The 12832-nt window shown below is 57.9% G+C and overlaps 2 pseudogenes and 1 gene segment (V, D, J or C); all 3 read right to left on the bottom strand.

Moving 5' to 3' along the window:
* Positions 1 to 6344: 6344 nt before the first annotated feature.
* On the bottom strand, positions 6345 to 7212 carry LOC149520939 (T cell receptor alpha variable 9-2 pseudogene; annotated as a pseudogene).
* A 966-nt stretch (positions 7213 to 8178) lies between these two features.
* On the bottom strand, positions 8179 to 9020 carry LOC149520938 (T cell receptor alpha variable 18 pseudogene; annotated as a pseudogene).
* Positions 9021 to 9509: 489 nt separating this feature from the next.
* On the bottom strand, positions 9510 to 11594 carry LOC142821353 (T cell receptor alpha variable 4-like). The segment is given in 3 exon segments: positions 9510 to 9933; positions 10242 to 10696; positions 11182 to 11594. Coding segments are annotated over 2 exon segments (375 nt in total).
* Between the last annotated feature and the right edge of the window lie 1238 nt (positions 11595 to 12832).

The raw sequence follows: 12832 nt of genomic DNA, 5'->3' as shown, positions 1-12832 counted from the left end.
GGTGCAGGCAGACCCCTCCTTGCAGAGGCTGAGGGACCAGGCTGGCCTCCATGCAGCTCAGCCCCGGGGGAGAGGTGGCCAGGAGAGATTCCTGCGGGAGCGTGGGCTCCTGTTCCGTGAGTGGCTCCCCCCCAGGAAGGCGAGGGCATGGAGGGTAGAGCGGCAGCTGGTCGTCCCCCGAAAGTATTGCCTCAAGCTGCTGTATTTGGCCCACAATGTCCCCGTTGGGGGCCACCGGGGGATCCGGAGCACCCGGCTGAAGCTGCTCCAGCACTTCTATTGGCCGGGAATCTTTACAGCCGTGCAGCGGTACTGCCGGTCCTGTGACCCCTGCCAGAGGGGCGGGAAGGCCCAAGACAGGAGGAAAGGGGCTTGCGGGTCCCTACCCCGTATGGAGGAGCCTCTGGGCTTGCTGAGAGAGTTATGGGAGGGGAAGTCCTCCCTGGATGGAGCATCGGGGGTGGAAGCCGCCCTGGCTGGCCAGAGAAGGCTCGCTGGGCTCATGGCCCCAGCCCGAGAGACCCTGGCCAGAGATCAAGGCCAGTGGAAGGGTGGGTGTGACCCCCGAGGACAGGCCTGTGCCAGTCGCCCTGGAGCGGGGCGGCGAGTGGACAGAGGGAAGCCAGCTCATGTGGGGCCTCACTACGGCCGGCCTGAGTCAAGGGGAGCACCCATGTCCCCGGGGCGGGTTCCCACGCAGAGGACCCGAACTTCCCTAGGTCACGAGTGGAGTGACCCTGCTCAGTTCGCTCTCGGAGGGGGGAGAACTGTGACGTAGTGGGGGTACCTGGCTGGTTTCTATGCTGCTGGCTCTGGGGGAACCCCCACTGGCTGCCGTGGGTACCACGACCCAGCAAAACAGGATGAGTCACTATGCAAACCAGTGGCCAGACACCCCCCATGGAGAGGAACAAAGGAAGGTGGAATGCTGCCTTGGCTGGGGGGCAGGGCTGGAAGTGAGTTAGTTGGTTGGTGGCTGTCTGGGAGGATGGATGAGACAGCCTAGGGAGAGGAGCTGGAGTTTTAGGGGCCCAGTCTCCCCCATCTCAAGGGGGCCTGAGGCATCCTAGCCCAGTTCCTGTAACCAGATTACATCTGTGCTGCGCTGGGCTGGAGGAGCAATAAACCAGCCTCAATTCCACTGGCTGGTACAGTCTGTTTGTGCCATTTCGGGGTGCAGGAGACGGGGAACCCCCAACGCGCCGTCACAGCATGTCCATAGGCTGAGCCTTCCTGCCCATTGCTCAGCCACTGACCAAGAAGTTAGCAGTATTAACACAGAGTATATATTCATAACTCCACACAGGCATTATACACCTATATGAAGAGCATATACAGAACCAGGAGAAAATAAGCTTTTGTTTGACACCTCACATAGCCCCCTTTGCACCAACTTTTGGGGCGAACACTCCCCCCCCCCCATGGGCACAGCAGTGATCTGGCTGTTCCCTTTACAATCCAGTAACGTGACACCCTGTTGGCTCCAAGAGCGGTCTCTAGGCTCCGTTATCCCTCGGGAATGGCTGTTCAGGAGGCTAATGGAGGGAGCGGTTCTTTCATGATTTTTAACCTTCCTTGGAGAATTATCACAATTGCCATAATTTCTGAGATGGAGAAAGAGGGGGAGGGGGCAGAATTGCTTGTTTCAGTTTCCCTTGATATCCCCGATTCTCTCTCCCCGCCGCCGCCCCCTCCGCGATCCACGCAGCCCCTGCGCGGTTTTTGCGCGGCCCTAATGCTGGCCCGTGTCACTGTGTCACTCCCGGCGCAGTAATAGGTGGCGGCGTCGTTCAGTTCGACGGACGCTTTCCGGAGGTGGAAGGATTTGTTCTCTTTGTCGTGGGTGGCACCGAACCCTTTTCGGATCCCTTCGTCCGAGTCCTGCCCGCCCAGGTCCCGCAGGAGCATCCGGAGGCCCTGGCCGGGGTATTGCACGTACCAGAAGAGGTAGGGACTACCAGGAAGTTTGTAGGTGCAATTCAGTTGCAGCGGGTCCCCTTGGGAGATGACGGCGTTATCTTCACTTTGGGTCACGGAGTCTGCCCCAGAGGCGCTTCCTGCGGGGGATCAGAACAGACCCGCTCAGACACCCCGGGGACGGGCGGGTCCAGTCCCAGAGAGCGGGCGGGTCCCAGACACGAGCCGCGAAGCAAACACACTTCAGACCAACACGGACCCCACCGAGCGCTGGGCGATACACACACTGTACCCGGGACCGCGCGACCGCAAACAGAGACAATCCCCGGGACCCGACACAGGATCGCAGCCCCGAGGGAACAGAGAAGAGCGACACTCGGAGGCAGCCGGGCCCGGCCCGAGACGCGAGATCAGCACGAGCGCATGGAACTCGGTGTCGGGGCAGAGCATTGGCGCTGCGGGCAGACAGGACAGACACACTCGGCTATAAGCACCCAGGGCTCGGGCACCGAGACACACTGAGCAGGACCCGGCCCAGAACCGGTTCTGTAGCTCGCCGCACGGTTCCGAACCGGAGCGCGACTCACCGAGCAGCGCCGTGACCAGCACCGCGGGGAGCCACGGCGGAGCCATGCCGGGCCCCTTGGATCTGTGTCTAAACGGAGCTGAGTCGCCTCTTCGGTAAATACCGGAGGGGGGAGCTCTGCGTGTCGGGGGGCTCCGGTTTGGAGAAGACGAGACCTGAGCTCAGTCAAATGCTGAACCCAGCGTGGCGGGACTGAGTCTCTCTGCCCTGGAACCCAGTGTCCACGGCGCTGTCGAAGATGGGGCGGGTGCAGGGTGCAGGGGGCAGGTTAGAGTTAGGAGAGGGCGGGGGGCCGGGGACCGGAGACCGATCTGTGACTTGTATTGAGCCAGTGCCTCAGCGCCCCCGCGTGGCCAACTGTGCCCACGACACCCGCGACACCTGGCAGGGGAGTTTCGAACTTCGCGACCAGCCAGAGCGTGTTTCCCGGGGCAGCAGGGGAGGATGGTCGTGGACAGGGGGAGAGAAAGATCCCCACGCCAGCGCCCCTGGAGCGTGTGACCCTCCCACCTGGACTGTGCTCCGGTTCGCGAGTGTAGCCTGGTTCCGTGTTAGAGCCACGCGCCTCCTTCCTTCCCTCCAGACTTTCCCCCTCATTTTCCTCTCTTAAAGGGATTTTTAGACCTTTTCCCAAAGGATCAAATCTCTTAACCAGGCTAAGTAACGCTCGGAGAGACCTTGGCCAATTTGGCCCCAAAAGGTTTTATTCACCTCTTGTCGACTGACTGTTGCTCCCCTCCCACGGCTGGAAGCGCGCCCGGCATTCCCCCCTCCCGCCCCCTACATACAGCACGATACTTATTGCACGGGGCCTGTCCCTGGCTGTCACACTGTGGCGCTCAGAGCGCAGTAATACACCGCCGCGTCCGCCAGCCGCGCCCTGCGCAGGACCAGCGCGCTGGATTTCCTGTCCCCGGAGATGTGCAGGGTTCCCTCGGGCTCGGAGCTATTCGCGGTTCCGCTGTACCCAGACACGATGAACTGGGGTCCTCGGCCCGGGAACTGCCGGTACCAAACCACACTGTTATCCACCGTGATTGCGGGGTGGTTGCAGGTGAGGTTCACTTCGGCTCCCTGCAAAGCTTCGTCGGAGCCCGGCTGCTGGATCTGAGCCCGCCCCGGGGCACCTGGGAGTTAATACCGGGCATAGTTTAGTCAGTAGATGTGGAATTTCTAAGGGTGGACAGGGGTGTGCTGGGCGGGATGGGCAGGGGAACAGGGGAGTACGGGGTGGGATGGGCGGGGGGGAAGGATTGGTGAGGGAACAGGGATGTTTTGGATGAGATGACCAGAGGATGGCGGTAAGAGGAAATCTTACCCCAAACGAGAAGCAGCACAACCGCTGCGCCCCGCATTGTTCCCATCCCCACGCAAATCGGGGTGTCTCTGCTCCTCTGCTGGAACCCGTCGCTGGTCTCTGCCTCCAGCCCCACCGCCCCTCACCGGGACAGATGCTCCGGGCTTGTTGCCACCGCTGCAGACCCGGGAAGAGAGACGCGCGCTGTGATCCTGCTGCTGCTGGATTCTAGCTGGGTCCTAGCGGGTGCCAATGACACAAACCCCGCCCCGGCCGGGTCTGCGCACGATGGCTCCGTGTGTCCGCCAGGAACTCTGAGCGTTTAGAGAACCGCAAGCTGCGAGAGAAAGCCAGGGGGGTCGGGAGGCCGCTAAGTCTACATGGAGAGCTTCCTGCTGTCCTACAGCGCCCTCTGCCGGGTCACTCTGGAACTGTGCGACACAAACCCTCTCCAGAACCGCTGTGCCTCCTACAAGGATGAAACAAAATGCAGGACTATGTAGCACTTTAAAGACTAACAAGATGGTTTATTAGATGATGAGGTTTCGTGGGCCAGACCCACTTCCTCAGATCAAATAATGGAAGAAAATAGTCACAACCATATATACCAAAGGATACAATTTAAAAAAAATGAACACACATGAAAAGGACAAATCACATTACAGAACAGAAGGGAGATGTAGGGGGGGGGGGGAAGGAAGGTGAATGCCAGTGAGTTAATGATATTAGAGGTGGGGAAGGGGAAATGTCTGTGAGTTAATAGTATTAGAGGTGATAATTGGGGAAGCTATCTTTGTAATGTGTAAGATAGCTGGGGTCTTTGTTAAGTCCCCTGCGGAGAGTGTCGAATTTTAGCATGAATGCCAGTTCAGAGGATTGCACGGGGCCTGCCCCTGGCTGTCACACTGTGTCCCTCAGAGCGCAGTAATACACCCGCATCCACCACCTGCATCCTATGCAGGACCGTGCTCTGGTCTCTTTGCCTGCAGAGATGTGCAGGGGCCTTTGGGCTCATGGCTGTGAACGATTCTGCTGAATCTTGTGACTATCAGTAGTGAGCCTGTGGTTCTGGAACTGCCAGTCCCAGCCAATGGTCCCACTGTGGGCCAAGGGGTAAGATAGAGCTCTATAAAACCATTATTAGTGTTGAAAAAGCGAATAAGGAAAAGTTATTTACATATTCCCACAATGTAAGAACTAGGAGTCAACAAATGGAATTAATAGGCAGCAGGTTTTTGAAAAAACACCAGAAAGATTTTGTTCAATCAGAGCAGTCAACCTGTGGAACTCCTTGCCAGAGGATATGGTGAAGGCTAGGACATTAACAGGTTTCAGAAAAGAGCTAGTTAGTTCCTTAGAGGTTAGGTCCATCAATGGCTATTAGCCAGGATGGGTAGGAATGGTGTCTCTAGCCTCTGTTTCTCTGGACTTGGGTGACAGGGGAAGGATCACGTGAGAATTACCTGTTGTGTTCCCTGCCTATGGGGCATCTGGTATTGGCCACTGTTGGCTGACAGGATACAGGGCTAGCTAGATGGATGGTTGGTCTGACCCAGTATGGCCGGTCTTATGTTCTTATGTGGTAGACTCAGAGGCCAAGGAGAACAATTTTTCTCCCTCCTTGTAGCCCCCTTGTAGGTAATTGACACTGATTCAGCCTTTTCTTTTCCAGACAAAGGAAGCCCCATTCTTTCAGGCTTCCCTCATAGCTCATGTTTTCTAGACCTTTCATCATTCTTGTTGCTCGTCTCCAGACCCTCTCCAATTCCTCCACATCTTTCCTGAAACATGTTGCACAGAACTGGACACAATACACAGGGGCTACGTCTACATTGGCCCCTTTTCCGGAAGGGGCATGGTAATTTTTGAAATCGCAATGGGGAAATGCACTGGGGATTTAAATATCCCCCGCGGCATTTCAATAAAAATGTCCGCCGCTTTTTTCCGGCTTTTAGAAAAGCCGGAAAAGAGCGTCTACACTGGCCCCGATCCTCCGGAAAAAGCGCCCTTTTCCGGAGGATCTTATTCCTACTTCCTACTTCAAAGTAGGAATAAGATCCGCCAGAAAAGGGTGCTTTTTCTGGAGGATCGGGGCCAGTGTAGACGCTCTTTTCCGGCTTTTCTAAAAGCCGGAAAAAAAGCGGCGGACATTTTTATTGAAATGCCGCGGGGGATATTTAAATCCCCCGCGCATTTCCCCATTGCGATTTCAAAAATTACCATGCCCCTTCCGGAAAAGGGGCCAATGTAGACGTAGCCCAATTGAGGCCTAGTCAGCCCAGAATAGAGCAGAAGAATGACTTCTCGAGTCCAGCCCACCACTCTCCTGTTCAGCCACTTTGTGGGAGTGGACTGCAGATTGGACAAGGGAGATGGATCAGCTCATTGGTGTGTTTTCCTAAACCAGCTCTCAGACATGGCAAAAGGGCGACACTAGTGGGCGGTGAGGTGCGTGAGGTAAGTCTTCGTGGGGGGCCCACTCTCTGAGACAGAGAGGGGCACGCTTACCAGACACACTTTCTGGCCTACAGAAGCTGGTCAAATTCAAGACACTAGCTCTTGGGTCTCTGCTATCCCAGGACTGACAGGGCGGCAGTCACCCTGCGGAATTAGTAATGAGGAATATTCTCAGAGAATGGGATTTCCTGGGACCTTGCAATTAGAATGTGCGGCAGGGAGGGGGAGACAATGTGCAGGGTGAGAGACGGCCCCCCCCCAGTGTAGAAATCGTTAGAAATTGTGTAAGACAATGGGCAATGTGGTAAACCGTGTGTCCGTCGTGCATGTGGCTATGTAGTATGTAACCTCCCCGCCTTGGCTCTGTCAGTGTGTGAGTGTAGACACAGACACACGCACGCACGCATGCACGGCGGTTCCTGAGTGTTTTTTGTGCAGTCCCACTCCCTGCTCGTGTCACTGTGTCGCTCCCGGCGCAGTAATAGGTGGCGGCGTCGCTGACTTCGACGGACGCTTTCCAGAGGGGAAAGGATTTTTTTTGTGTTTCGTGGGTGGCATTGAACCCTCTTCGGACCCCTTCGTCCGAGTCCTGCCTGCCCAGGTCCCGCAGGAGCATCCGGGGGGCCTGGCCGGGATATTGCACGTACCAGAAGAGATTCGGAAAAGAAGTGGAAGAGAATTGGTAGGTGCAATTCAGACGCAGCGGGTCCCCTTGGGAGATGACGCTGCCTTCGGCTTGGGTCACGGTGTCGGCCCCAAAGGTGCCTCCTGCGGGGGGAGCAGAGAACAGACACACTCAGCTCCTGGTCTAGACACTGACCCGGAGACCCGGGAGCCGCAGGGAGCCGACCCGAGAGACGGTCCCTGGCACAGACCCACGGTGCAGCCAGACAAGCCACCGGGACTCACCGATCAGCGCCGTGACCAGCACCGCGGGGAACCACTTCGGAGCCATGCCGGGCAGTGGGTCTGTGTCTAAACGGATACGATTCCCCAACCCCGCGGGAACCGGGGTTTCTCTGAGGGGCTCCCGGCTTCGAGGTTTCTGGGAAGGGGGAGAAATTCTCTCCCGGCCAAGGCCCGTGGCGCGGTGCGAGTCTCTGAGCTGGGCTGCGGGACCAGCCGGCACCAATCTGCCCAGGAGCGAGTCTCGCTGCGCTGTGAATCCCGTCCCGCGGCGTGTCAAGGAACCGCAGGAGCTCGATGGCGGGGGGAGGGGGAGAGGGGGGAAGCAGGTGCGGTCGGGGAGCAGGGGGCGGGAGAACGGGGCTGCAGCGCCCCCCAGCGTCGAAATGGGCACGCGAACGGGCACCGTGTAGCTGTTGCTCTTCCAGCCCTCCCCCTCCCCCCCCCGCAAGGAGACCAACTTCTCCAGCAGAAGGAGGCTTTCTGGAGCCCGAGGCGAGGACAGTCCCCTAAATTCTGTCTGTCTGAATGTCCTTCCGTCCATCAGTCTGTCTCTCTGCCTGTCTGCCTGCCCGTGTGTCCGTCAGTCCCTCTATTGTGGGAATGGGAACACACTTCAGCGCCTCCTACCATTTCCTTTCAGAGTACGCATTTCTCCGCGGGGATCAGGGCAGAATCCGTGTTTGTGTTGTGTCAGGGACGGTGAAATGCTTTGTCTGGCGCCACTTTCCTTCAGGGACCGGGCTGAGGGCAGCTTCCTCAGAGCGTCTCCTTAGGGAGTGGGCGGGGGGCGGGGGAGGAGGGACTGGGGCTGGGCTTTGGTCTTTCCTCGATTTCCCTGATGTTTCCGGGCACTGAACCTGGGAAGGTGAAACTCCGCATTGGGGGGAAGAAGGGAAAGGCCCAGAGCTAATGTGTGTGTGGGGGGGGGGGAGGATTTCCGGTCTATGGTAAATGTTTACAGAGTCCCTCGCCTTCTGCCCCACACTTGCTTCCAGAGCCCATTTTCCGCCCCTTATTCTTCTGAGGAGCCTGTGCGCGGTATTTGCGCAGCCCCGCGGCCGGCCTGTGTCACTGTGTCTATCGCGGCGCAGTAATAGGTGGCGGAGTCGCTCAGTTCGACAGACGCTTTCCTGAGGGGGAAGGATTTGTCCTTTGTCTCGTGGGTGGCATCGAACCCTTCTCGGATCCCTTCTCCGGAATTCTGCCCGGCGAGGTCCTCCAGGAGCATCCGGGGGGCCTGGCCGGGATATTGCACGTACCAGAAGAGAGAAGTAGTAAAAGAGAATTGGTAGGTGCAATTCAGACGCAGCGGGTCCCCTTGGGAGATGCCGACGCTGCCTTCGGTTTGGGTCACGGTGTCCGCCCCAGAGGCGCCTCCTGCGGGGGAGCAGAGCAGAACAGACCCGCTCAGACACCCCGGAGCCGGGCGGGTCCGGTCCCAGAGAGCGGGCGGGTCACAGACACAAACCGCGCAGCAAACTCACTTCAGACCAACACGGACCCCACGGAGCGCTGGGCGATGCGCACACTGTCCCCGGGACCCCGCGACCTCAAACAGAGACAATCCCCTGGCCGAGGGAACAGGGAAGATGGACACTCGGAGGCAGCCCGGGCCCAGCCCACGCAGCGAAACGCGAGACCCGCACAACCGCATTGAACGCGGTGTCGGGGCAGAGCATTGGTGCTGCGGGGAGACGCGACAGACACACTCGGCTATTAGAACGCCCAGGGATCCGACACTGAGCAGGACCCGACCCAGGCCCGGTTCCGTAGAGCGCGGCGCGGCTCAGAACCGCAGCGCGACTCACCGAGCAGCGCCGTGAGGAGCACCGCGGAGAGCCACGCCGGAGTCATGCCGGGCCGCTGGGTCTGTGTCTGTGTCTAAACGGAGCTGATCCGCCTGTTCAGCAAAAACCGGGGGGTTTCTGCGCGTTGGGGGGCTCCGGTTTGGAGAAGGCGAGAACTGGGCTCCGTCAAAGGGGCCTTCAGATGCGAGTTGCGCCAGTCTCTCTGGTCTGCAACCCCGTGTCCATGGCGCCGTGGAAGATGGGGCGTGTGAAGAGTGAAGGGGGCAGGTTAGTGTCAGGGGATACCTGGGCGAGTTCTGACTTGCATTCACCCAGCGCCGCAGCGCCCCCGCGTGACCAAACGTGCCCAAAACATCCGCGACAGCTCTCTGGAGAGCTTCCTTCCTTCCTCCCTCCCTCCTTTCTTCGTTCCAGCCTTAACCTCTAAGGATGCCTTATTTTTCTCTCTGAAAGGGATTTTTAGACCTTTTCCCGAAGGATCAAATCTCTTTATCCGCCTAATTTCGCGCAGGAAGACCTTAGTAAATTTGGCCCACAAAGCTTTTATTCACCTCTTGTCTCACTGTCGCTCCCCTTCCCCAGCTGGAAGCCCGCCCGGCATTGCCCCATCCCCCACATGCAGAGCCATACTTATTGTACGGGGCTCGCACCTGGCTGTCGCACTGTGTCGCCCAGAGCGCAGTAATACACCGCCGCGTCCGCCAGCCGCGCCCTGCGCAGGACCAGCGCGCTGGATTTCCTGTCCCCGGAGATGTGCAGGGCGCCCTCGGGCTCGGAGATAGGCGTGGTTCTGCTGTACCCAGACATGATGTACTGGGGTCCTCGGCCCGGGAACTGCCGGTACCAGTAGATATTCTCATTGACGATTGAGGCGTGGGAGCAGGTGAGGTTCAGTTCGGCTCCCTCCACATCTTCGGCGGAGCCCGGCTGCTCGATCTTAGCCCGGCCCGGGGCACCTGCTATAGAAAACCGGGCAGAGTTAAGTCAGTGAAGGTGAAATTTCTCAGGAGCTTTAGGGGTAAATTCCGCTCTAAAATTCCCTCTTTTCCTGACATTGCCCTGCCAGTTCAAACAGCTGTGTATGGAGAACGCAGCAGGGGTGGGTGGGTGGAGGGAAAAGGGGTGTATTGGGCGCGATGGGAGAGGAGGAAGGGGTGTGTTGGGTGACATAGGGGTGTTGGGTGGAATAGGCGGGGGGGGGGGGAACCGGGGACAGGGCAGTGTTGGGTGAGCTGGGAGGAGCGCTGTTGGAAGCAGGAAATCTTACCCCAAACGAGAAGTAGCAGAACCGCTGCCCCCCGCATGGTTCTCATCCCCACACAAATCGGGGAGTCTCTGCTCCTTCGCGGGGACCTGCCGCTGTTTACAGCCTTCAGCCACACAGACTCTCACCGGAACAGACGTTCCGGCCTTGTCCCCACCGCTGCAAACTCGGGGAGACAGACGCGCGCTGAGATGTTGCTGTTGGATTTTTGAGCTTGGTCCCGGTTGGTGCCAAAGACACAGCCCCCTCCACGGCCGGCTCTGTGCCTAGGCGTCTAAGGGCTCCGTTCGTCCGCCAGGAGCTCCGAGCGGGGAGCGAACCGACAGGCTGCGAGAAGGCAAAGCCAAGGGTGTGAAATGGATCCAGAGCAGACACATCTATATGGAGTGTGGCATGCGGAGCCCTCTGCCGGGCAACTCTGGAACTGTGCAGCAGAAACCCCCTTTCCAGAACTTTGTCTGGGGTTCAGAAAAGAGCAATTAAAATTATTAGGGGTTTGGAGCCGGTCCCATATGAGGAGCGGCTAAAGGGACTGGGAGTTTTCAGTTTAGAAAAGAGGAGACTGAGGGGGGCTATGATAGAGCTATATAAAATCATGAGAGGGGTGGAGAGGGTGAATAAAAAAAGTTATTTCCCTGTTGCATAATGTAAAAACTAGGGGACACCTAATGAATTTAATGGGCAGCAGGTTTAAAAGGAATGAAAGAAACTGCTTCCCACAACTGTCAGTCAACCTGTGGAACTCCTTGCCAGAGGACACTGTGAAGGCTAGGAGTATAACATAGCTTTAAAAAGAGCTAGATAAAGTCATGGAGGTTTGGTCCATAAAAGGCTATTAGCCAGGGGGTAAGAAATGGCACTCTGACTCTGTTTGTCAAAGGCTGAAGAAGGATGGTAGGAAGATGGTAGGAGATAAATTGCTTGGTCATTGTCTTCAGTCTACCTCCTAGATGGACCTTTGGTCTGACCCAGTATGGCCATTCTTATGTTCTGATGTTCTTATGTGTCAGTTGCCTAACGTTCTCTCGTGTGTGTCTGAGCGTCTGTAATCCCTACATCTCCCGTTCTCCTCTCCTATCTCACTGGACCCATTCCTGCATTCGTCTCTTTCTCCAGGAGAAGCGGAGATCTTCTCTGGCTCGTCTTGTCTCATATCCCGTCTCCAACTGGGCCACAACAAGGCTGAATCTTGGAATCACAGCAATCTTCCTCCTTAGTGCGAGAGGAAAGGAGAATTTTTGTTCCTCCTCCCTGGATCGGATTTTCATAGGTAAAAATATAAACGCACCATCACCTCGGTGCATGTGTCCCCGAATGCTTTGTCCGTCTCTTTGTCTCACCGAACGCCCTCCCCCATCTTCCGCCCGCCCCCCTCCGCAATCACCCCACCAGCCCCCTCCACACACAGCCCGGGGCAGGGCGATACTTATTGTACAGGGCCCGCCGCTGGCTGTCGCACTGTGTCTCTCAGAGCGCAGTAATACACCGCCGCGTCCGCCAGCCGCGCCCTGCTTAGGACCAGCGCGCTGGATTTCCTGTCCCCGGAGACGTGCAGGGCGCCCTCGGGCTCGGAGCTCGGCGTGGTTGCGCTGTACCCAGACACGATGAACTGGGGCCCTCGGCCCGGGAACTGCCGGTACCAAAACACAGTCTCAGTGGAGATTTTGCTGTGGGAGCAGTTGAGGTTCAGTTCGGCTCCCTCCAATGCTTCGGCGGAGCCCGGCTGCTCGATCTGAGCCCGGCCCGGGACACCTGGGGGAGAAAACCGGGCAGAGAGTTCCGTCAGTGAATGTGAAAATTCTAAGGAGGCTTAGCGGTAAATTTCCTCTGGCCCCTTTCAGCATTGCCGGCACCGCCCTGCCTGCTGAGACAGGTCGGCAGGGAGAATCCAGTATGGGTAGGGGAGGGGGGAGAAAGGGTGTATTGGAGAGATGGGAGTGGGGACAGGGGTGTGTTGGGTGAGATGCGCAGGGGAACAGGAGTTTGTTAGTTGTGGGGCTGCTGGAAACACGAACTCTTACCCCAAACCAGAAGCAGAATAATCGCTGCGCCCCGCATTGTTCCCATCCACAAACAAATCGGGGTGTCTCTGCTCTTCCGCGGAGCCTCCAGACCCACAGACCCACCCTCACCCGGACAGACGTCCCGCCCTTAATCCCAGCGCTGGAAATCCGGGCAGAGAGACGCGCGCTGCGATGCTGTTCTGCTGGATTTTAGCTGGGTCCCAGCTGGTGTCAATGACACAAACTCCTCCCCAGCCACTGGCAGCCAGGTCTGTGCTGAGCTGCGCAATGTTCCGTGTGTCCGGCAGGAGCTCAGAGAGAAAGAGTCCTGCGGCGCCCCCTGCCGGGCAAGCCTGGAACTGTGCAACGCAAACCCTTTCCCCAGAACTTGGCATTAGAAGTTCGTCTGTGCCACGTGCACGCGTAGGCTGCCAAGGGCGGGTCCTGTGAGACAACCCAAGTGACGTGGTAATTCAGGATGACCCCCGCTAGACCGTGGGAGATTCTCTAGGCGGAATGGGATTTAAGAGTTAATGAGGCTTTCCCCCAGCACTATTGGTGGCGCGCTGAGGGCACAGGGCGGGTTTGGAG

Source organism: Pelodiscus sinensis, chromosome 30 (genome assembly GCF_052426305.1).
Source record: "Pelodiscus sinensis isolate ZL-2025 chromosome 30, ASM5242630v1, whole genome shotgun sequence".
Taxonomy (NCBI): Eukaryota; Metazoa; Chordata; order Testudines; family Trionychidae; genus Pelodiscus; species Pelodiscus sinensis.
Note: the sequence above shows the minus strand (reverse complement) of the source record. Positions and strands in the feature narration are given on the sequence as shown.